Here is a 25,476-nt window from a genome sequence, read left to right on the forward strand (position 1 = left end):
CTAACTTGACTATTCTTTCTGTTTTCTCAGAAAGCAGAAAGTTGTCCAATACATACACTAGTACTTGTGTTTCTATTGTGCAACAAAATCCTTTCTACAACTGACTCCTACTGATTTTTTTTAACCCAGTTAAAGACAAATTTTAAGACAAAGGAGGAGACTAAGTAGTTAAAAGAAGGTAAAGCAAAATAACACAGAAACATCAAACAGTAACATACTGTTCTCCCATTCTAAACAAAAGGTTAATATTAACACAATCTACTGATTTCAACCGGTATGAATCATGATGGCAGTATGTCAAGAGTCTCCTTCCAAGAATCATGACTCAAAATTAATTATTCTTTAAAATATTATGGTTCTGTTCCCCTACTTACCTGGAAGATCTTAGGTGCACTCACAAGAGATGCCAAAGCAGAAGACAGGGTGGCTGAAAAAATACCTGCAGAAATCAGTGGTGCAAATCCTGATACCATGCTCATTACCTGAAAGAAAAATAATTTTTTTTAAAGAATGTGAAAAAGTATACCACACAAATGGATGACATCATTAACTACACAAACAAAAAAAATACTATGTACTCGCCACTTATAAGTTGTTTGAATATCATGCATTCATGTAAATGAATGAACTAGAGACAAATCGGGATATAAATGGACCCTATTTTTAGAACAAGAGAAGGTGGCTTTTCACACAGTACTATCGTCAAACCATGTAATCCTCAGATCAAATAATCAATGCCACAAGTCTTCATGGGCTCATAAGAGGTATAAAAAATGGTAATGGAAGAAAAATATATTGGAATTTTTTTCATATTTTGACTAGCCTATCATTGACCCAGACACAAGTAGAGACGAGGAGAAGAATTCACTGAGAGTTGCCCTGCTGAGGAGGACTTGGGCTTGTAGTGAAAACCTGCACAATTAAGATACAAAACTATGTATTTAAAAATATTCAGGGCTTAATAGAGCACTTCTCTTTATAAAACAAAAGCCTAAGTTGCTTTAAAACAGTCAATGATTAAGAATTTTATACCATGCTTTTAGTCAACCGACCAAACTCTAGTTCTGCATTATTTGCACTACTTACTTGCCTTTCATCCTGGCAAACTCAGCTAGATTAGCAAGAAAGCAACTGATGGAAGGCAAGAAAGATCATGCAGAAGTGTCCCACTTTAAAGTTACTGTCACCTGAAGTTGTAGAATCTAGCTGTTTAAAGTAATCTTACTAGGCAGGACATGTTCTCAGACACAATATATAAGGTGACTGATGAAGTTTTGTTCACATTCCTAGAGCCAACTTCATGATGAAATTTAGTGGTTTTCCCCAGACCAAGCTAACAAAGACTGCTGGGCCTCTCCAACAGGCAACTGAACTCTACACTATATCAGCCTTCATTGGTCAATACAAGGCATGCCTTGGCTAAAAAGAGAAATTAGATAATTGCAGGTTGCAGTAGATGACAGTGAAGTTACCGTCACAGTACTGTAATGAAAGGACAGAATTTCCTGAAGCCTATTTGTAGTTTATAAAAAAAGGTATGCCAGTTTTAATCGCAGATGAACAGAACAACACATTTATTAAGTTATGCCTCCTATGCCTGGGTTTAAGCTAGTTTTATGAGCAACACAAAAAGTTACAGTTCTAAATGCCAATTTCTAATAATCCTACACTATATTATAGAAGAAAGCTTAAGGGTGGTTAATGCTTTGCTGTTATTTTAGAAAGAAACTTTTGCTACAGCAACATAATAAACAAGCAGATAATAACTTTTATAGAAGTAGCAAAAAAAATTTTCTTCCCTGCAAGGATGACAGTCAATCTTCCCTGGTTACAAACAGAATTTATGTACGAGTCTCCATCACTTTACTACACTTGCATCAACTTCTTACAATCTACTCATATTTTACATTCTCTTTCCAGGCTCTGTCCAATGCCTCCAATTATTTACACTATGTACATTTGAGTATTACACCCTTTTACAGAAATAAAATATATAAAATTGAGAGATATCTGAGCAATATGTATGCAAATAACATTTGGCATTTTAAAAGCTAGCAAGTTATGCTTTAGGTTACTAATGTAAGAGACTTTAGGAAGACGTTTTTGGAGGAATACAAGGGAAACCAGTTCCAGCAGAACCAGTATGCTGTGGTGTTAAACACCCCTCCCTCCCACCTCCAGCACAGATCCCATAATCCAGATCTCATGACCACAAACCAAGTAGTGCACACACTGCAGTTGGCTATAGAACCGAAATTTTCATCCCTGAAAGAACATGCAGAATTGGAAGGGCAGAATGGCCCTGTAACCATTGGTGTGGTAACACAGATATACAGTTCCTGCTGATAAGGGCCTCATTATGTTTGCTTGGGACTTGCAGTTTGGGCAGTTTCTTAAATTCCAAACGTTTGGGATAATGAAATAGCATATTTTGACTACAGTTTTAGTTCTTTGGTCCAGCCACTGTGGAGCAGAAAAAAATGCTGTATCAAAACAATGGTGTTTCATGCCACTTTCAACTTTCATCCAAAGTTGACCAGATTCTGCATTTAAGTTATCCAAAGCTGTAACAACTACTACAGAAGTCTTAGGGTGAGGCTGTAGAGCCCAATTACTCTTCTGCCAGGTGACAGCCTGTGCACAGAATAATCACTGACACTGATCAGAGAAATGTCTGAAACCTGTCAGGAGGACTGTAATTCACTGGCACTGACTACAACAGCAACTAACTAAAGATGGTCTTTTAATGCAAGTCTGACTAAGCCAGTCTGAGCAACTGTCCTCATTTTAAGTTTCTCATCTAAGATTTCCACAAGCCATGCATTTGCTGTCCAAACACACTCAAAACCTGAGCTGCCTGAGCAGGAACTTCAGATTAGTTCTTTGCCAGAAGAACTTAATGCAGTATAGAGTGTACTGAAGCAATAAAAAGTCATCAGGCCGTGCACACAAACTGGCACTTTCAGCCTCAGAACCTGTATGTTTACAAGCTGTAAGACAAATACAACACTCTTAGCTCACCTGACGGATTAATTTCAGTTTCTGAAGAATTTGTTCTCAAGTTATTTAAAGTAACAGAAAGAAGTTATGTTTGTATGAAGAGCTTGAGAGGTATACAAGCTCGGAGCCCCTGTGCCCGCACACACTGTGCCCTGCATATGGAAAAAAACCCCAGTATCTCCTTACAGCTACCATACACACAGATCTAAAGTTGAGAGCAGTTCTTCTAGAAAATAGTCAAGAGTTTCTCATTAGGTAAACAGCCTCTCACACAACTTCCTTCTGACATCCTCTGATAAGACAGAATCAGACTCTTCTCACAGATAAACAGCAAAAGCTATGAGGATGAGAGAAAAAAGAGCAAGGGAAAGTCCCACTGGCTATTAGGAAAACAAATTCCGGAGAGAAGGTGGCTAAGCACTGCAGCAGGTTGCCCAGAGATGCTGTGCGGTCTCCATGACAAAGTTTTCAAAACCCCAACAAAGCAGGGGGGTGTGAGGAGCACTGCATTCTCTGTGCTGCCTCTGGCCTTGGAAGTGAGTTTTCCTATTTGGCACTCACTTGTTTTCCCAGAGAGAAGCAGGAATAATTTGGAAGACAGAAATACACTATTGAAAGTACAAGCAACATTTATGGTAAGCAAACGTTATGACTTAAAGGAAAAGACATATCAGAGGAAACCAGTTACATGCTATTTGCAGCTGTACATCTGACAATAATGGTGGCTCTTCTGAGCTTAAACAGATGAGGAAAATCACCCAATTTTGCAGAATTATCATTCCCACCACAAGAGCAATTCTGACTTTCTCTAAACAAGAACAAAGTAACATTACACAAAATACTCAAATCATTCCACTATAAAAATGTATTTTATTGTAAAAGAATGGTCTGCACTGCAATGTTATTTCAGCACATATGGAACAGGTTTTCCACAGTGCTTTACAGATAAGGCTGTCAGCCTAACATGCCAGCACATGTAAGGAGTACATGCACCACATACACTTCTCATCAAATCAATATGTTTTCCAGCAGTGGATTTCAGTTTAATCTCTAGTCAACGTTTTTTACACCTACTGGAAAGACTCAGGGCAAAGATGGGCTACCACAAACCAAGATGAAAATCAACTGGCAGTAAGTACATTTTCTTTGGGTTCTTTCAAACACTTGCCAGTAGTTCACGGACTAAAGTGTGCCTCGAAGACTATGAATTACCCTGTAACTCTTTCAGGATTTTTAAATACAGTAACATCATCTTTAATGGAAATTCACGAGACTCCTACCATTAAAGGGGATACTGTGATAAAGATGTAAAACATTCTTAAGTCAGCATATTTTCTAAGGTACTTATAAAATTAACAAACAAGTTATTGACAGAGGCTACCTATGGTTACTATGCATCACTATTGAAAAAAAGAGTACATCTATCCCCATCAGTGAATGATGACATTCAAGTACCTAAAGAGAGCTGCAGTACCACCTAACCAGTTTACTCAGAAGAAAAGTAAATATTTGTACCACTTGTGTATAAACACCCAGAAGTTTGATATGCATACATTCTTCTTCTACATACCAGCTAAAGTGCACTACTTCACTATTCCAGATAAACCTTGTCTTTTTGGAGATGGGCATATTTAGCCTATGATTTTTCTTAATATGCAAGTAAAAAAAAAAAAAAAAAAAAACCAAACTAAAACCCAAACACCACAAAACCAAAACTAAACCAACAGAAAACAAAAACAAAACAAAAAGCAAACACAAAACAAAAACAAACAACAAAACAAAACCAAACCAAACAAAAACCATACAAAACCCAAACAACAACAAACACAACCCAAAACCTCCAAAACCAAAACAAACAAAATCTCAAAACCAAACCAACCAAACAAGACCATCCAAAACCAAAAAACAAACCACCCAAAAGCCAAAGAACAGAATCAGGAGGAAGTTTTATACCTGGAAATTGTTCATCAGCCCATAGGGACACTTTGTCTGACAGGATGAGAAATCATAGTTTAATTTGCAGGCTGCAGCAGTGCAGTTTGTCAGCTCGGTGACAATGGTGTCATTAATGTTCCCTGTGGCATCTCGCACGACACAGGAACCTACAGTGGACACAACAATAAAAAAGGCATTAACAAACTGAACCTGAACTTAAGGACGTGTGTCAAGCTCAATTCTCTTTTTATGTAAACACTATCTCACAGAGCAACATTAAAATGTAGTGTTATTTTTAACACATTTCAGTACTAAGCACATCTTTACTATGAAGAAAACATACCAAAAAGCAAACTAACTGCTCTCTTGCCTGAGAATACCTTCAGTTTTTTAATAAATCTGAGTCTAATAAGAGAAGTTTCAGCACAGAGCAAAACAATGTCAACAGACTTGCAAAAATCTAATGGCACAATTTCATCTTAATATACTATTTCTTTGAAAAATGAGTTTCCAAACACCTCTTGAACTGAAGTGAGTATTATGCACCAACACTTAATTTGACAGGATTGGCACAGGTTGCCCAGAGAAGCTGTGGCTGCCCCAGACCTGGAAGGCCAGGTTGGATGGGGCTTGAAGCAACCCGGCATAGTGGAAGGTGTCCCTGCCCACGGCAGGGGGTTGGAATGAGGTGATCTTTAAGGTCCTCTTCCAACCCAGGCCATTCTATGGGAGTGCATGTTTGTTTTGTATCTATAGATGTATGCAGACAGGTGTACAGAGTGCTGCAGTTACTTTTTTCCCCAGTCAATATGGCTCAGAAATTTAAAAAAAATTGAACAGTTTGTCATGAAGTCTGTTGCAAGCCATTTCCCAACATTTAAACAAATCATCTCCCATGTGACCATGGTATTTTGAGTTGGTTTCCTGGTGAAAAACAAAGCCACGCAGTACCATTCCTTCCACATTTTTAAAATAAGTATCACCTTAATTGCTATCTACAGTTCATCTATGATTATTTATAATTTCTGCTGGTCAAGAGAATGGTGAAGACACATTAATTCAGCCTGTAAATACTAAGAAAAATAACTAGAAGTACTAAAAGGCCATAAGCCTTCTACATCAAGGTTTCTTATCTCATACAGGATAAAAATTAGAGCAGACTAAGTATTATTTAATATTTTATGGTTTAATAGTTGAGGCAGTCAAACGTTTGTTTGGACACAGCAAATACTTCCAAGAACAGGAATTAAACAAGGAATTGGGAAGAAAAAGTCTATATAGCAACAGTCAATAAAATTCTCTTACTTTGATCTTTTAGCAACTTGAATGACAAGGAGGTCCTGGCAACCAGAACACCTGAGGACCTAAACTATTTACTTGCAAAATGGGAAGGGCACAGATGTGCTGCAAGTTTAACTTTCTCCAGTCATATTCCTGGACATCTATGTAAATTGTCTCTCTTCCACTGGGAAAATTAATTCCTAATTACCTATACCATATTCAGATTGCTTCTCAGCCATTAGAACTTGCTTTACCACAGTAAAACCTGGTCTCATTAGACAGATATTACTTAATCCTTCCACTCCTCAGATTTCCTTTTTAATTACTTAATTAGGCTCAATTGGTTAAATTACAGTACAAATTTCCTATATTCATCCCCTGTCTTATGCTTTTTGTAAGCATGTGGAGGGGCTGAGGTTTTTTTTGTCTTTTTCTGTTTTAAATGGAATTAAAAGCTCTGTAAAAGGAAAATGTTTCTTCTCCTCCACCACGCAAGTATTTGCCCCAGACACTCAAGCAGTACATAATGGGTGGGACAATACAGTTCCCAGCTGAACTATTTGTAGGTAACATTTTGTTGGTGACAGATTGCAGTGGCAGGCCCAGTAAGCTGAGCAACCTTTTAAATACCTACCACGCACTATCACAACCCTCCTCTGCCTCATTTTTTCATAGTTCAGATACAGCTGGCTAGCAGGACTTTCAGACACAGATTTGGAGTGTGACAGAAAGGAATAATGGCACTAGGAATTAATGTGGGCCTTACTACGAAAGGATGTGGAACATAAGCCAGCTGGGCTGACTCTGTTCTCAGCAGAAGACACTTAAATCTACAGAACAATCTGGACACTGTATTTAATGCTTTTTCAGAAAAGTTTTATTGATTTATACAGTTCTGGCAATATTTTCCGTGAGAGCCTCTAGGTCTTCTTTCCGGTAAAAACAGTATTTCCCCTTTTCACAGGCATTTATAAGCACGTTCCTGCCAAAGTCAAATGAAGTTTTGCCATGCTATAAGCCTGAGAAGGTTAAAAGACCATCTATATCACATATTTCCTTAACTACATGAATTCCAGAGGTACCATCCTGAGTCCCTTAGATTGTAGTTCAGAATTTTAAACTTCACCACTGCTACAAGCATCTACAGTTAGGCTCTTGTTAATTAGTTTTACTTTGCAAAGTACAGGAAGCACGTCTTAAGCCTACTCAGAACTTTGGCTTATTTTTTATTAGTGCTTCCCTCCCTTTTAAAGCAATTAATGTTCTTTGAAATTGATCTTTCAAGAATTCTGCTGCCAAATTTGCCTATGACATCTGCGTTCTGCCACTTGCCTGTTTGCACTAGTCCTTTGCTAAAATATGAAACTGCATACTTTCTCCTCACAGCTATTATCTTTTTGAAACAGCCGCCTAGTTCTATCAGCAGGACTAGCAATTTTCCTTTTTTCAAGCCTTTTCTATTCAGTTTAAACCTCTTACTTGCTACAGAGCATAAAAATACTGAGGTAAGTTCAGAACATCATCTTCTTCAGCTATGACTGCTCAGCAACCTCAGCCCCTTCAAAGTTTATGACCTGCTTACCACTACTCTGGAAAAGGGATAAAAGTATTTGTATTTGTCCAATATGTCTAATTCAATGCCTTGAAAAAAAGCCAAATTTCACTTATAATGGCTGACTTCTGCTGCCTTTTTCTAGCGAGCATCCAACAATTCCACATTCAGTTGGTTTTGCAAACTGCTTTTTTTGTCACTATTTTATATTGCATTTTTCATGCTTGGAAGATGATCAAAGTATTCCATTAACAAGTGAGTATTAACAAGCATTTTATTCTCATGTGGGCTGAAGTTCCAAAGTATTCAAATTTGGTAGCAGAGGTCTATGCAGTCAATCTAATTAGGCAATAAGTGTAGGCCATTGTTGCTGCATAAAACACAATCACCACAGAGCAACTATTTGGCAGAGCTACACTCCAGTGTTAGCCAACAGAGGCAGGCTAGCAAGACTGGTATCTTAAAAAAGGAAATCTCATTAGTGGTAAGATCAGTGGTACTCTTATAAATGAGAATTTCATTCAAAAGGCAGCACAGCTATGATAGAACAAGGTCTTTCATATAAGAAAACTGATTATTGCTGCCAGAAAGTAGTTTATATGATATGAATGAAAACATTTCCAACCACAGGCAAGAAATATGCAAGATACAATTACAATCTTAGAATCTTAAGGTTACTAGAATTACTTTTATGGATGGCAAAAACCTGGTTAACCACTGCTGCTCTAGAGTAAAACTGGTATCCAACTCCAATGCAACTTCTACAGAGAATTTCAACCCATTGTGGGGAGAGGAACACTGGGAAGAGAAACTGTACAAGACTCGGATTAGTCTATGACTGTTTCTCCTCTTTCCACATGAAAATAAAACCACAGAACATGTTTCTGACAGTGGATGACTAAGGCATTACTCAGTCTCCTCCCTCAGCTGGGGAACCACTGCTCAAGCATCCTCACCAAAGTGCTTCCTTCACTCCAAGGAAGTGGTTGATTACTACCATCCTCAAATTAGTTCAGTGAGTGTTAGTTCAGTGAGTATTTCCTGAAAATACACTTTTTAACCCAGGGATTATCCCATTGCTAAACTGTAAATCCTTTAACATAAATAACTGCAACAAATGAGGAAACATCCATATGGAGTCTTTTGTTATCTTTAGTCTGAAGCAGTCACCAGTCTTAGGAAAATATTTCAGGAAATTATAAAACCAGCTGAAAACTGAATTTCCAACAGTAAAAATTAGAAACCTTTGGCTATTACTTTCCTGTGCAGGGAAGTCAATTACATAATGGCTTCATGTAATAAATTACATACAACCACATCAAAATACATCCTCAGAATGAACATGAAAGGATAAAAGTTAAAAACATTCTCTATTTACCTACAGATACTGCAATTCCTACGTAAACCAATGTAGTGATTAAGATGGCCAACAGCGTTCCTTTAGGTATGGCTGACTGAGGATCCTGAAAGAAAAATGTCAGTGGACAGTGATGACAGAGATAAATGCACACTCCAGTGGTCATGAACAGTGTTTGCTCATCCACTACTCACCGCAAGGTCCCCCGAGATATTTGCACCAGCAAGTATGCCAGTTGCAGCAGGGAAGAAAATAGCAAATACAGAAAAGAAAGTTTCATCCTCTCGGAAATCTGGTCCAAAATTCTCCATAAATATTTCAGCTGTAGGGAAAGATTTAAGTCTATCACTATTTTTATAGAAGTTACAGTATTAAACCATTCCAGCCATTATTAGACCCATGAAAAAGATGAAAGTCACAGCTCTATGACCTTCTTAAAATTAAGTGCAGAACAGTTGAGCCCTTATTTATCACTTCGACTCAAAGTAAAATTAACACAGTAAACTTAAATAGCTTTTATAACCAGAAAAAGTACTTACAGTATCATACAGGTTTTTTACATTTAATATATTCAATATTAAGCAGTCAGGACCAAGTTTTGGCCCAATAGCTTTAAAGGACAAAACTGCAAAACTTTGAAAGAATCAGGAAACAAAAAAACCTCTATAGTAAATGGGACTATAATCTATATTAAACTTAATTTTAACAGCCGATTTCTTTTTTGCAAAAAAGGTATTGTTTGCAATACTGTAAACTGTTCCAGCATACCTTTATAACCGAAGAATCCTTTGGGCTTCTTGCTATCCAAAGGAATAAATGTTCCTATGACGAAGTCTCCAATAGCAAGTATGAGGATCACCAGCAGGACTATCTGTGCCTGAAACATAATGACTGCAGTCACCCAGAAGAACTTGTTCTCTTCACAGTATCAAGTGTTGTGCTCTAAAATGTAAATGTTTGCTTGATTCCAAATTCAGCTTAATCTTATCAGCATGTTTTCCACAAATAAATAAGGAAAGCTGGAGAGAACTGGCACAAAGATTTTTAATGAACAAACAGGAATAATTTCCAAGTTTAATATCTAATCAAAAGTTCATTTTTACCAAATCCCTCAAAGTCATACGTCTAAAAACAGAATGCTTAAACGAACTGTTTTCTCTATATATAGGCCTTCCAGAACAAATTTGGCTATGAAAATAGCCAAATGCAACACAAATGCTACTATTGCCTTATAAACTGTGATCATAATACTTTGCCTTATACTTCAGTATGTGATATTTACTAAAAATTTTATTATATCTGGAATCAAACAGCTTTGGTTTCCTACTTTATGCAATGAACTAGGTTATTTTGCTACATTCTTATGTTGTCAGCACGTATTTATGGAATTGCAGACTACAACACGTAGTTGTTAATTTCTAGTTTTCTTGAGGCTTCTTTGATCACAACCTAGATTTTTAGTCACTCTTCCACAGAACCCTACAAATGGAAAAAAAAAGCACTTTTAAACCATCCAACACCTCCGAAGTGTGAATAAAGATAAATACAGGCATTGAAGAGATACTTCAGGTTCTACATTTAAGTAAGCAACCACACTGCTGTTATCTTCTGAGTTATTTTGATTCCTTAGAAAGGCATGTGCCAGTGGCATAGGGAAAGCTATTAATAGACTTTTTTCACACCTAGGATCAGAAATTAATGTGCAATAGCATGTGGCATTGCTCATTGCTACAAGTCGAAGTTTTCAGTTCACACAGCCTCCCAAGAAAACAAGGTAGAACAGTGATAAACAGAGCATAATGTCCTGGAGCAGATTTAAAAGTCCACCTGAAGAAACTAGTTTGTCCATCAAACCTAAATCTTTGTAAAGCCTCAGGAATAGGGAAGAGGTGCGAGGATTCAGTTGGGTGCTTACAGAAGTCTTCGATAAAACCAGAGAATTCAACATGAAGTTATCACAGAGCAATCGTCACAAGTTACTGGATTTTTCCAGTCACAAACCTAGGCTTCTCCCTTAAGCTAGGGGTGTTTGCTGAGTATTTTCCTTAAATTCAAAGACTGAAAGAATGGGCTTCTAACACAATACACTCCTTCAACACAAGGAGTTGAGCAGTAAGAGATCACAAACTCTGAAAAGCCATTCTTCAAAACAGACTTCCCTGGAATACCGCTCTCTCTTAGCTTTTAGATCTATTTCAAAGGCATTACTATAGATTCCCCCTGTTCCACTTTCCAAGGCATTTTCTAAGATGTGGGTAAAGCATAGGAGAACATCACAGATACCGTAATCAAGAGGAAAGCATGAGTGTTTTGCTATGCTGAGTTGTACGTTAGCCCACATGAAATGCTCGTTTGACAGATTCAGTTGCTTATCACTGCTCCCACTGGCCCTCTTCCATGAGGCAGAAACCAAGACAAGCTTTGACTTCTGAACTGAGCACTGGATTTTGGAAAGCTACCCGTTCCCTAGTAAGGATGGCACTGTAGTGATACCACAATTCGGGTTTGATATAAAAACACTAAACGGGGATATTTCCATGCAAGCAATTGTTATATAATTGCTCATGGTACACAGCAAAAGCAAGATATTTCCTGTGACTTGAAGTGGCAGTGGCCACAGGGTTAAATAACAGCTAATTCATTAAAAGGAAAAACTACACAGTTCAGAATAAGGAGGTCAGCATTGTTCAAAGCTAGGTGTATAAAGACACCATTACAAATTCGAGGTTACAGACAGGGAAGGACTACTTGAGAAATGTAAACAGTTTTTACAGAAGTTCAGTTTAAAAGTACATGCCAAAGTCAATTTCTGCAAGTTTCTTTTCTCCCTGTAGTAGATCTTCACTCACTTCTATGACTCCTATTTCTCGGACTGGAAGCAACCATGACAACAAACACTCATTTGGTTACGAATATCATCATCTTCTTGATGCAGGAGCATAAAAAACTTTTAACACTTCATGAAGAAGTTCCTTCAGCACAGAAAATAAGAGTTAAAGTGATACAAGTATCAGTTGGGAAGGGAGACCCTGTGAGAGGCTCTTCGCAATTATTTTTGAGCACACTATGGACAGATATTCAGAAAAAGCCAACCACGTGCAGGAAACAAAGCAAACTACAGTGCCTAATAATGCCAAGAAGAAAAAAAATCAGGCAACCTCTATATTAAGGTACTCTAAGATCTCTTAACTGTTTGTTTTCATGAACAGTTGACCAACAAAGAATTGACCTAAGACACTGCAGCCACAGCAAGATGAAGGAAGTAGGTTTACCCTCCTACACATTCATCACCAAAAACATTCAAAACCTCTCTCATTGCTGGGCCCAGTGAATGCATCTCCCTGTCTGGCTGTTTCCAAGTAAAAACCAAACCAGGAGAGAATGGAAGAGAACGGAAGAACACTGGTTTTAAGTCAGCAGAAACTACATAGCTTTAGACTGGCTTCCTGTACTTTTCATCCACAGAACTCACCTGAAGTCTGCAGTAAGAGAAAATTCCCATGCTAAAGTTCTTACCTTTTCTTCTTGTGCTGTAGTTGCCCAGAATAGGGCAATATCATTAACTTATTAAGAGTAGATCATGATGGATTTTAGGTTCTCATAGATGCTTAAGCTTCCAATGAAGGGAAGTGGTCTAAGAACTGAAATGCTGCCCAGACCTGCACATGCCAGTGCCAAAACAGGAGCTATTACATAAAAAGCAACTGACTGACTTCTAACATACCACCATGAAGTACTGAATACACTAAATATATTAAATATAAGTCAAATAACCAAGGTACAAAAATGGAATCAGCATTATGAAGCAGAGAATAAAAGAAAAAGACAGGGTTCCTTACTTTTGCTTCCCATTCCATTCCAGCAATGGAAATACCCAGCAGTATAACTACTGTAATAGCCCCTATGATTCTGATATCATTCATTTCATCAATCATCAATGTTCCATTTTCCTAATGAAACAAAGAAAAAAAAAAACCACAGTCATATACTTCATCAGGTAATTATCTTCACATCTATAGAATAGCACTTTATTTACTGTCATTTATTAGTAGCTAATCTCTATACCACAAATTCACTAATTTTAAATTCCCTTTAAGGATACAAGTAAATAGCTTTTTTGCCTTGTGTTTACATCAATGTATCTTCTAAATGGAAATGATTGGGGTTGTTTGGGTCCTTCAGACTGGGGAAAAGAAAGCTCTAGCAATATTTAAAGGGGGCTTATAAGAAAGATGGGGACAGACTTTTGGACAGGGCTTGTAGTAAGTGACAGGACAAGGAGGAATGGTTTTGGACTAAAAGAGGGCAGATTTAGACTAGATAAAAGGAAGAAACATTTCACAGCAAGAGTGGTCAAACATTAGGATGGGTTGTCCAGGGAGGCTGTAGATGTCCCGTTCCTGAAAGTGTCCAAGGCCAGGTTGGATGGGGCTTGGAGAAACCTAGTCTAGTGGAAGGTGTCCCTGCCCATGGCAGGGGGTTTAACGGGATGAGCTTTAAGGTCCCTCCCAACCTCAACCATTCTGGGATTAGATCACAGCTCAAACTTGCATAAAGTGTAATCAATACGACTACTATCATCCGTGTACCTTGAGTAGCTCCACAACTGTCTCTGCAAAGCCAACAACATACATTGCTACTGCTACAGCATTGGCAAATGCAAAAATCAGACCTATAGCACCACCAAACTCTGGCCCCAGACTTCGTGAAATTAAGTAATATGCTCCCCCTGAAAAAAAGACAAAAAAAAACACATGACAGAGCCAAAGAACAGTCAGTCATCAGTAATTTAATGTTTACATGAACCAGAATCTACTTATTTTTGTACCTTCCCTGATGTTATTAGAAAATAGCCCTAAACTCAGTATTTTAGGGACAGACATGTTGAAGTGTCAGAAATATATCTGAACCACAGTTTATGCACCACATCATATTTTTCAGCTATGTAACCAGTTCTCTGGGTAAAAAAACATATTGTAAAACAAACAGCAGTATTACTGGGCTTTTTGCTTCAAACTGCTGAAAGCACTTGTGTACTGTTCTGCTACTAAACATCTTCTTTAGTTATAGATCAAGAAACTCGCAAAGCCAACTGTAATAAGCCCACTAAAGTCCCAAACCTCCAAGATCTGTTTCTTAAAGTTCTGTTGTGTTAAATGAGTTTTCTGCATTAGAAAATGTAGCAAAGGCATATTCCTCAAATTTAGAGCTAAGCTTTCTAGAAGCAACAAAGTCCTCCAGCTTCCGTCTGAAGTAATTGAGTGAGGAAATCATTAATTTCACTGCCTTACACTTCTTGTGCAAATCGTATGTATGTAGCCAGCCTGGCCACACTCTGAATGCCTTATGTAACATAAAAAAAAAAAATCTTACTGCAGTATAAGATTTTTATAGAAACAATTGTGATTTTATTCTACAGTGCTGCCCATTCAGCACTTCAAATTTTCCAATGAAGTACTGTATTTCAAGAGAGACTAAAAAAAGGCTCCCATAGGAATGGGAAAATCTGATATGCACAATACAATTAAAAAAGTAGAAAGGGCACTTAGAAACTAAGCTTGACATAATGCTAACGCTCATCGCTGCTCTTTCCCATTATATCTGCTTACTCTGTGATACTGAGGCTTTTCTCTTCATTCTTAACCTTAATGAAGACAGTTTTATAAGTTTCTATTTTAATTCCACCACATTTTCTACTAGTAGTAGTCTTGTATGTTATGAAGCAGTCTGACCATTTTAGACCAACCACTTACAAAAATATTTATACGAATTGCTGACAACAGCACATAAACCATGAAAGAGAATGAAAACCATCAACCTCAGGGAAGCTGGAGGTAACCAGGTGTTTGAAGAGTTACTTGTGTGTAGATTTATTTTAGGACATGAACACATACAAGCGTATGTGCACAGTGCAGATGCAGGAGACTATTAGGACCCCATTATTCCTGGATATGTATCCCTAAAAAGCTTTGTATTCAAGAAGTTAAGAATAATGTTTCTTTCACAGTGGAAAAGAAGCCACTAGTCAGATCAAATTAGCAGGCTAACTAGTGACTTTTTGTTAGCATGACTGTTTATTTACGTGACGGTTTGGTCGATAAATAAACATTATTTATATGACTGTTCAGTCAAATACAGAACACAAAGACGACTCTTCTCCTCAGCAACCTTAAAGTGTGCACTTCACGATGAGGAAAGCTTTAAAAACTTTATGAAAGTTGGGTTACCTCCTCTTACAAACCCATTTGTGGCTATTGCTGAAGTAGAGAGTCCTGTAATAGTTGTCACAACAGTGGCCATTCCAATCACCAAGACAGACAGACCTTTTGGAAAAAGGGGGGGAAAACAGTGTAAGCCCAGTGGTATTAAAGAATACAGATTTTCAACTTAACTCCATTTAAATACCTGATCTTGCAAAAACAACACAAATTTACTGTGCATGATTCCACACATTCAGGTAAAAGGCTTCTCCTCTCCCCTTTTGTAAAGAGAAGTTTCCAGGATACAAATAAAACTGGGTAAATGTTCTCTTAAATCAGCAAGGTAAGAGCTGCATCCCTCAGCTTCAAGAAAACATAATCCTTTTGCAGATCAGAGATTTTGTGCAGTCCAATACAAAGGGAAGTCTTTGAAAAGAATTGTTTATATGCTACATGGTCTACACTCAAATTTCAATAACCAGAGATCAAAAGTTTATCTCTACAGCTCACTGAAGAATTAAAAATGCCCATTTTAAATTACATGCCTTATACCTAAACGAAAAAGTCTAAGTAAGTGCCTCAAGTTTTGATAAAGGTAAATTACCATAAAAATGGGCAATATCAAGGTCATTTTCTACTCCTTTTGGAGTGTAAGCTCAGGATCAACACCTCTTTTGGATCACATTTAAAAGTCACTGAAATAAAATAACAGCATTAGTACACGTACCTATCCCAGCTTGTCCTACAATCCATGATAGTCTGATGAAGAGCATCACCCCCCAAATATTTAACATGCATCGTACCTAATATAAAACAGAAATTTTACAATGGTTAGGTCTTACATCTGCAGTCATTTTCACTAGGTTTTCATTTCAGTTTTTAACATTCTTGAAATTATCTTGCTGTCTTTCCTCACCACTTTTTAAATTATTTCACAAGAATACACTGTTATTAGACAAGTTAACATTTGATTAAAAAAAAAGGAACCTAAATAAAATTTAGAAGTTACTACCTTGAACACAGATAAAGTTAAGATTAATTCAATATCTGACACTTGCAGTATGTCTTCACCAAACAATAAAAATAACTTAGACCCCAACCTTCAGGATCCAAAATGCATACTACAGAACACATAACTAAAAATAAGATACAGGTCTACTATGACTGTGAGGTCTACAATCCCAGTTCAGATCTCCCACAAACTCTCTCAAAAAGAAATGCACTAAAGCAACAACCACTACAACTTCTCACTCCTAAAACTTTTGTGTCTTACAACACAGCTGTGCAATAACAGGATGGAGGGTTGCATGTTTTTTTAATCCTTGCATTTAAAACCCTTAGCTCCCAATAAAAGTAGAGTTTACACTGTGTAGAATTTAGACAGGAAAATAAAAAGAAATCTTGGGTCTCTCTCTTACCTAAACAATAGAATAGATTGGGTTGGAAAAGACCTCCAAGATCAAGTCCAACCCCTGATCCAACTCCAATTACTATATTATGGCACTAAGGGCCACGTCCAATCTCTTTTTAAAAACCTCCAGGGATGGTGAATCCACCACCTCTCTGGGTAGGCCGTTCCAATGTCTGATAACCCTCTCTGTAAAGAATTTCTTCCTAAATAGGATATCAATAGGATATCAATAGAATATCAATCCTGCAAAGAGAAGGGAGACCTTCTCCAAACCACAGAAGTTTTCAAGTCTTTTGCTAAATGCAGATCACCTGAGCTGAAAATATTCATCCACACAGCTTATGCTTATTAGGAAATATTAACTATAACTTCCAAACCATTAAAAATGATATCATCCATCTAGAAAATTTTAAAGTGACTTCGGAAGAAACCTTCAGCAACATTTACCCTGTAACTCTTTAATATCAGAACACTGCTTACGAGAATAGTCCTATACAGAATTTGGGTTTCACAGCTACCACAGACACTCTCCTTTCAAGGCAGGGAATGTAGCTACTTCAAGACTTGTTAGGAAGTTGCTAATGTACAGTGGAAATTAGCTGAACTAAAGTTAGGTATTCTGAATGCTCGAGTTCAGCATGTTTTAACCAACTGCCTTGTTTGCAGCCAGCACTATAAATTCTCAGAGCTTTGGAGAATACATATTAACCCTCTCTTTGCCAAGATACTAAAAATATATTAATATGTACTTATAATAAAAAACTCCCATGCAACCCATAATTTCTCACTACTCCAAATCAGTTTTTTTCACTATTACTACATTGTATTTAGTGTCAAAAGACTTCCACAGCTTAGAAGATGACTTTTTGTAGCATGCTCAACAAAATTTAAATATTTAACCCTGGTCAAGTTTTGTTATATACAGACAGGTATTCTCCTCAAAACATTATTTTTTTGTTTCACACAGTCGTGATTCAAAGTGGACACACATTGAGTGTATTCTCTCCATTTACATTTGTCACTTAAAATTCATAAACTTTTTTTTTACTACATATGAATACTTAATATGATCTTTTTCCTTCTTGGAAATTATGCAACTTAAACTCTAAAATGTGCTAAGAAACCATAATCCCCTAAAAACTTGAAGTCCTGAAGTACTTACTTCCTTAAAATTCAGTAAAGTTGGAGCAACCCTTCCTAAAATTATTTTCACATCTCTCATATATATCATCTTTTGTTTACTGCACTATCACAACACCTCTCAAAGAAGATGATTATCAGAAAGATTATATCTGTAAGAAACTTAAGTATAATACATCAAACTTACCAATACACCTTTTATCCATCCAAATTTGACCACCCCTTTGCTATCAGGTGTGTAAGTGACAGCTGCTTCCCCAGCTGCGGTGCCTTCTTCACCATTTGCATAGCCATCTTCAAAAGGCTCCTTGGAAAACAAACAAACAAAAAGACAATATATTATGTGATTGAAAGAGCGGAGCGCGCACGTGATACTTCTGTTGTAAAAAAAACCAACCCATCTACTTGTATAAACAGAAAAATTAAAGAATGATGCAGCTGAAGTTTTGAGCTGTTCCTTTATGTTCTTTGCACAACGCACATCTCGGATTTCAAAGAATGTAACAAACTTCCAAGAGCAAACTGTTAGAAGACACTGTAATAAGTATTTTCAAGAACCAGTTCTACATCCCCTAAAAAAACACTTAGTCTCAGAAAAACGGCTAGAAGATTTCAAATGCAGTGACTTCTACAGTACAAGAGGTTTTACTTCTTAATCTGGAAGCATTTACTGTTCTACCACAAGTTACTGATGTCAGCTGTAGCGTTTCCTGTAGTTCAGACCTACCTGTCATTTGATCAAATTTTCAGGAAATATGTTATTCACTTCTCTGTAAACTATTCTACTATTCATTGTAAGGTGACTCTGGTGGGAAGAAGGGCGGGAGATTGGCTTTTCAGGGAAAAGGAGGGAAGAGAAATCTCTTCCCACTTTTCCCGGTTTAAATGGGAAGGATGATAGATGCAGAAAACATCAGTCCCATGGACAAAGACAGACTCAGGGCTTTTCTTAACAATTTTACTCCCAACCTCACAATGCAGAAATATTAACTATCTGATATATATTAAAAATTATGTCTATATACACTTGAAAGGCAGTTTTGTTTTGCCAAGCCAAGCAAACACCTGAGCATTTAAATACTTTCTACATTTGCTGTAAGAAATCTGTAAGAAGCACTCTAAGCAAAGTATGTTAATTATCCAAGGCAACAAGTATTAAGAATGGATACCCTAGAAAGACTCTGAATACCATTTAACAAACCAGCTCAAGCAGTGTATTATGAAGCTGGCTGCAAACCAGAAGGCTTAGAAAACATTTAAACCATTAGAGGTTCAATCCCAATGAGGTAAAGGGCAGAACCCACATTTGCTAAATAAAACACAAAGTAGAGTGGACACAAATAATGCTTTCAAGAAATATGTGCCATGCTGAAGAATTAGGGTAAGGTATTTAATAAATTATTTATATTCTTGATGCATTAATACCAAATATACTCTAAGTACAGAATCAAGAGAAAATATTTCTAAACCTGTCTATTACGAAGGATGCCACCTATAGCCCCTTATAACCAGCAGTAAACACGCAAAACAGATCTAAAAAAAAAAAATCAGATTAAGTCAACCTTATCCACTGACATATTCATGTCAGTGCTTCTCTCACTGACTCTGAATTATGAAATTCTCATAAAGCCATGCGTACCTGTAACACACCTGGAGATCCTGTAAGGCATAAGCTTTCCACCACTAGGCAGAATCATGATCGGTTTCCAGATCATTACTTTTAACAGTGAGGTTTCTTGAAGAGTACATTTTATCGACTCCAGAAGGGATTTTTAAAAAAATAGACATATAAGTGTTTTATATATATGTGTGTGCATATATACTGTATTACATATATTAAACACATGACAAAAAGAAAACCAGGAGTTATACAGTCTGCTGAACTGCAGCTCTTCTGGGCAAAAGAGAACTAACTAATGCCTGTAATTCTCGGGAGATTTGCACTGCCTTTGACCAGATTAATCTATTGATTTGCTGATTATTTGCATTCAGGCACTCAAGCCAAATCAAGTAGTGGTAGATTTAGATCCATTAGAGTGGTAGAAGAACAGTGAGGACCAAAAAAAAGACAATTACCATGCTGCTACATTTCAGATACACTGACCTGCCTAAACCAGAACAAAGGAAACATAAAGCCCACTACTCAGGCTCACAGCAGAAGAGGATGAGAAGACCAACTGCCGTGGTCCCATAGCCTAGAAATGCAAGAGTAAACCATAAAAATCCTTCCATATGCATGTCTCTCTTCTCCCCACTTCTCCCCCACCCACTTTCAGAAGTGGGGAGGAAACAAAGATGCATTAGAACAAGGGAAAGATTACAAAACATGATCACAACTACAACAAAACTGCCAGTCAAGCACATAACTGCATAACCACTCGTTACTTCTTCATATAAAACACATTCTTCTTTGTCACGGAAACCATCACGTTATACCTGTAACAATCAAATCTACACTGTAACATCCATGTTATCTATGTAATTTTTAAGCTCTGGCCAAGAAAACTGACACTACTAGGCAACATCTGCTATTACAAAAACAAACATAATGTCTCTAATAGAAACAACAAAACTGTTCTTTGAGAAGACTAGTCAGGGAGGATCGAGGAAGGACAGAAGGAATTTGCATCTTCATGTCCTAAAATACTGTTTTAGGACTAAAGTAGTTAATGGGTTTTTTTCTTGTTTCTTTTTTTTTTAAACAGGCTTCGAGTTTGTTTACTGCATGTTTATGTTCTACAAGAAGGTGGAGAATATCTTATTATCTAATGTAAGAAAGAATCATATACTTGAGCATGTGAATGTGGCTTGCCAGGTGTTGGTAGAATCTGCACAAATCAACAAGGTGACCTCCAGAGGTCACTTCCAACCTCAACCATCATGTCTCAGCTACATGTTTTACTGCAGTGTTGGAAAAAGCCCCATAGCTCAGCCTGTTGTACTCCGGGAAGGAGATAATGGCTCACAACTGGTGTTCTGAGTTATCAGTTACCAGATCAGCCCCAGGATAGCACACTGTGAACACAAGGAAGTTTTGTTCTGTATGTCTCATCTCTCCACACAATGCAATATTTCTTAGGAAAATATTTTGAAGCACAAGCAAAATGTAATAACTGAAAGGTTACTCCTGGTTATCAGTGCTAGTGGGCGCCCAATAAAGCACCAGTGAGAACAGATATTACAGTGTGGGCACAAAAGAATTCCACTACATAAGGCTCTAAGTTCAGCCCTCTAATGCAAGATTAAGAAAGCACCACTGTGGTTTCAGCTGTAAATCAAGCAGGGTAGTATTTTTCATGCTTGTACTCATGAGGATACAATGCTTCTACTCAAGTCACATACTGAATGGAAAAACCTGCACCAGAACTATCTTAGAACAGCAATACATGTACGATAAGATCTTCATAAACAGATTGGAGGAGATCTGTTCATAAACAGATTGGATTTGGAGGAGGTGTAACAATAGGGGAAAGAAAAGAGCTTTTAGCATTTCAGATCAGAAATGCTCTTATTGACACAACTTTTAAATCAAAATAATCAGTTCAAAAATACTCAGTTATGGTGTTTACTTACACGGTTAAAGGAAAAGTAAGATACATTTACATGTTGCCAATTTATCATACACTGAGAGGACTTCAGACAAGAAATAGTTAATTTCTGCTCCTACACAGAATTTTGCATTGCTGTTTCACAGTATCTGAAAAATACAAATAATCTACTATTTCATCTCCAGTACTGGATCATAACAATAAGCTATTTGTGCCAACTGTGAATAGCCTTGTAGATTAGTAATGACAAAATACTTGGTAGCCAGAAGTGATTTGAGATTTTTCACACACAGCCTGGAGTACAGCAGTGCATGGGAAAGTTTCTAATCAGTAAAAATTGCTATTTAGTTTTACTTAAGAGGTCTTGATAGTGGTGTATGTCATGCAGCATGTTTGTAATGAACCTATCTAAATTCCATCTTAATGGCAACATACTTTGGCTATATTGAACTGTATGAGGTAGTACCAGAATAAACAGACGTGAAGTCTTCTGCTCTTGTTTTCTTTTCAAAAATCACAACTTGGAAGCCCCAAGTAAAGGACAGGACAACAAGCAAGTTTGTGTGTAAGATTACTGAGTGGTACTTCAGGCAGACTGCTGTCTTTGTGGACTGCCTGATTCGGTATGTCCCTAGTAGTCATTAACCTTTAGCTAACCCATCCAATTACCCCTAGTCCTGTGTGGAAAGAGGACGCCCAAGAAACAGCTAAGACTAGAGCATTTAACCGCTTTTTCCATCTCTCAAGTGTGACCAGTTACAGGGTTACCACATGCCATATAGTACAGAGTTCTTATATAAATTCCTCATAAAGGCTTCAAAACAGTAGCTTTTTCTCTCTTAGTAGGATATAGTACTGAGGCTGGTTCCAACAGCTTATGCTATCATGTTAAGGAAAATTAAGAGCCTTATATTTTCAAGCTCCAATTCCTGCAAGGAAATATAAAAATGGCATTCCACCACATTTAATGAAGCTGCTTCCATTTAAAACTGCTTTGCACCTATGTATACTGACACTGAGCACAGTGCTCTTACCATTTAACGCGCTTGCTGAGAACAAAAAAATAAGAGAAGCCACCTGAGAACCAGCTTTCCCCAAGAGGTACTGACAGAACAGTTCTGCGCAGCAATGGGTCTCTCTCCCACCAGCTGCAGTCAGAGCCTCAAGAGCAGGAGTTCTGAGCTCAGAGATGTTTGCAGGAACTCATCTTCACAAGGGCAACTTTCACACATCTTCTGCAGCCTTTTACTGCAGCTTCCAGTGTTACAGACAAGCTGTTTGCCACACCTTACCATGACAATTTCTTGTTTTCATCTCCCAAAGGTTAAATTTTGTAGTCACTGCCATTTTAAAATATTCCTTACTGTGGGAGGAAGAAAGCAGTAAAATGTATTGATCCAGATGTAGCATGCCAGCTGTCTGAACAGAGGAAGAATCCTTACTTGTAGAGATTATACTCTCAAGATATCCCAACTCTACAGCTGCACACCGTTAAGACTATGACTGCTCAAGTACATAACCTGACAGAATATTTTCAGAATTAACACAGCTCAAAACATACACAGAAAAAGAGCTTATGAACATTTGTTTTTTTGCTTCTCTCATTCAAACACACTTTATCCAATGGATCAAATAACAATGACAGATCAAAGAAAGTTATCCAAGTATAGCAGAATTACTAGACATTTTGCCTCAGATTACACTAACACCATGATTTTTAAAGAGTAACTACTTTCTTTTCTTGAAAGAGCAAACCTTCCACTTTCCCTGCTAGAATGAACTTTTGGATTCTAGCTCCCACCACTTATGACATTTCTAATTATATGAATAAAATATTTTAGAAGTGCTAGATGTATTGCACACGTAGAGTAACTGCACAGAATAATTCTGCTGCAAAGTTGTTTACTTCTGATATAACAATTACAACTTTTGCAAACAGTCTGTACCGGTACAGGTGTGATATTGGCTGATACGGTGTGATACTGTGCGATAAAGTGTGATAAAGAATAATAAACTAGGAATTAAATGCTGTCTGAAGGACACCAAACAGTATCAAACAAATCTGTTCTTCAAACATTACTTTTGCGGCATGCTAATGCTTGCAGTCATGAAATTCTCAGTTTTTGCCTAAGGGTCAGTTTGATAAACTGTTTTTATGTTTCAATGCTTTTATCTAAGCAGCTGTGAAAGAAATCAAGAGCACTGAGCTTCCTTTCCAAAACACCTAAATCTATTGAATGGTTTTAAGCAGAGTGTTCTCCAGGGACACCAGACAGTCCTGTCATTAACGCTTTAGCCCATTAACTTTATCAAGTAAAGTCTGGAATCTTGGTCAGGCAACGAAATTCAGAAGTATTTCAGTACTGAAATATATGAGAAGAAAAATAAGTTCTCGCCAGTCTTTGACTTGACCTGGTGACACTGACTACTGTTTGTAACCAGTTTTTCAAACAATCACTGTTCATTTTTACGTTTGTTTATAGACTAACAAAAAAATCAAAAAATCACAGTGAGTTTTTAACACTGAATTTGAAAAACACCTCTGCCAGGTTTGACAGTTTTCAAGTGGTTTTTTTTTTTTTTTTTTTTGTGCATGTAAGGAAATTAAGCTCTATATAAGCTCTAAAAGGGAGGAAGTATCATAGGTAATGAGTTTCAAAATATCTTACTCTACATAGCACTCTCTTAAAAGAACAGTCTGACTGGACAGGCTCTTCTGTAAATTAATAACACTTGCAATACCATTGTTGGCAAAGAGCTATTTTTTTACTATACCTAAGCCTCCCTCCCACAAAAACCTCAAAACTATACTCAACCAATATCCAAACCTGACTGAAACGGTTACTTCTTGAGAAAGGCATTTGCTAATTGGACCTATCAAACAGTGCAGAAGAATCTTAACACAGAATAATCTGGGGGAAACTGACACAACTGAAAGTCAGTGCCTATGAAAGCAAAGTCATAAGAAAAAAAAAGTATGCTGTCTACATCTCCCACTACCCTTGAAAGAACTTTTTCTGACCAATCCTAAATACTTTTAGAAAACTATCACCTTCCTACACAGTAACAGTTGAAAAGCCTATAAAACCACAAAAATAATCCTGAATGAGTAAATCAAATGGGAAACCCCCCACAACACACATCTGTAGTACACACAAACTTTAAATACTGCATGCAGTTCTAGTCATTCCTCACCGTTCCTACTTTGCTGGAATAAGGAGAATGGCACAGAAATCATGAGAAAGTTTGGAAACAAAGAACAAGTGTTAACAACTCTCAGCTAATGCTTTTTTACAGCCCTCATTCTGATGAAAGTGCAATGAAAGTGTAAATTCTGAAACTGAAAGCAGGTTATGACTTTCTGCATCTTAATTACACCATTTACATCTTATCAACAGATGTAAAAGTCTGAATCTTTGATGCTTCAAACAGCATTATTTCTCACTTAAAAATTGCTACTCATCAAGCTAGTATCTTTCACCTGGGACAGTTTACAAATTTCTGATAATTCGTTAAAATAATAACTTAAAAATAATTTTAAGTTAAGAAAATAGATTCAGGTGTTCAGGTTTTTCAGAAGTTATATGGAAAGCTGGACTGGTTAATACTGCTACCAGTGGGGAAAAACCCCAGTCAGGTAGCACATGCAAAGGAAAACATGGCACAGGACATATACATACCTCAGTCTGCCTAAGCATCTTTTCTGCATTTTCTTGAAAAAACAAACTCAAAAAACTATCAGGGAACATTGCTAATCATTGCTTGTTGACAGCAGCTCAGAAATTTCAGTGGTCATTTTTGGTACTTTACTATTTGGTTATAAAACAGGAGAGAACTACAAATTCTATTAGTAAATTTTACCATAATTCTGACTCCAGCATCTTTACAATCATAACCAGAAAAAGCCTACTAACCTATTACATGGTATCCAGAAGTTACCTGGAGCAACTGGAGATAAACTGCCCAGATAAAACAGTCAGTTTTTAAAACTCAGGATTCCTTGGAATCAAACATGAACAGCTTCAACCATTGGTTACTCACTTCAACCAAAG

General features: G+C 37.1%; 1 protein-coding gene across 3 annotated transcripts in view; it reads right to left on the reverse strand.

Moving 5' to 3' along the window:
- Nucleotides 1–25,476, reverse strand: part of SLC12A2 (solute carrier family 12 member 2) — a 60,007-nt gene that overhangs the window by 22,724 nt on the left and 11,807 nt on the right. For all 3 annotated transcript variants that reach the window (XM_032674913.1, XM_032674911.1, XM_032674912.1), the window contains exons 2-11: nucleotides 18,064–18,183; nucleotides 16,053–16,128; nucleotides 15,353–15,448; nucleotides 13,715–13,854; nucleotides 12,965–13,075; nucleotides 9,894–10,002; nucleotides 9,320–9,447; nucleotides 9,147–9,231; nucleotides 4,954–5,102; nucleotides 375–482 (exon numbers count right to left, since the gene is read on the reverse strand). In XM_032674913.1, the coding sequence (XP_032530804.1) occupies nucleotides 375–482; nucleotides 4,954–5,102; nucleotides 9,147–9,231; nucleotides 9,320–9,447; nucleotides 9,894–10,002; nucleotides 12,965–13,075; nucleotides 13,715–13,854; nucleotides 15,353–15,448; nucleotides 16,053–16,128; nucleotides 18,064–18,183 (1,122 nt within the window). The remainder of the gene's footprint in view (nucleotides 1–374; nucleotides 483–4,953; nucleotides 5,103–9,146; nucleotides 9,232–9,319; nucleotides 9,448–9,893; nucleotides 10,003–12,964; nucleotides 13,076–13,714; nucleotides 13,855–15,352; nucleotides 15,449–16,052; nucleotides 16,129–18,063; nucleotides 18,184–25,476) is intronic.

Source organism: Chiroxiphia lanceolata, chromosome Z (genome assembly GCF_009829145.1).
Source record: "Chiroxiphia lanceolata isolate bChiLan1 chromosome Z, bChiLan1.pri, whole genome shotgun sequence".
Taxonomy (NCBI): Eukaryota; Metazoa; Chordata; class Aves; order Passeriformes; family Pipridae; genus Chiroxiphia; species Chiroxiphia lanceolata.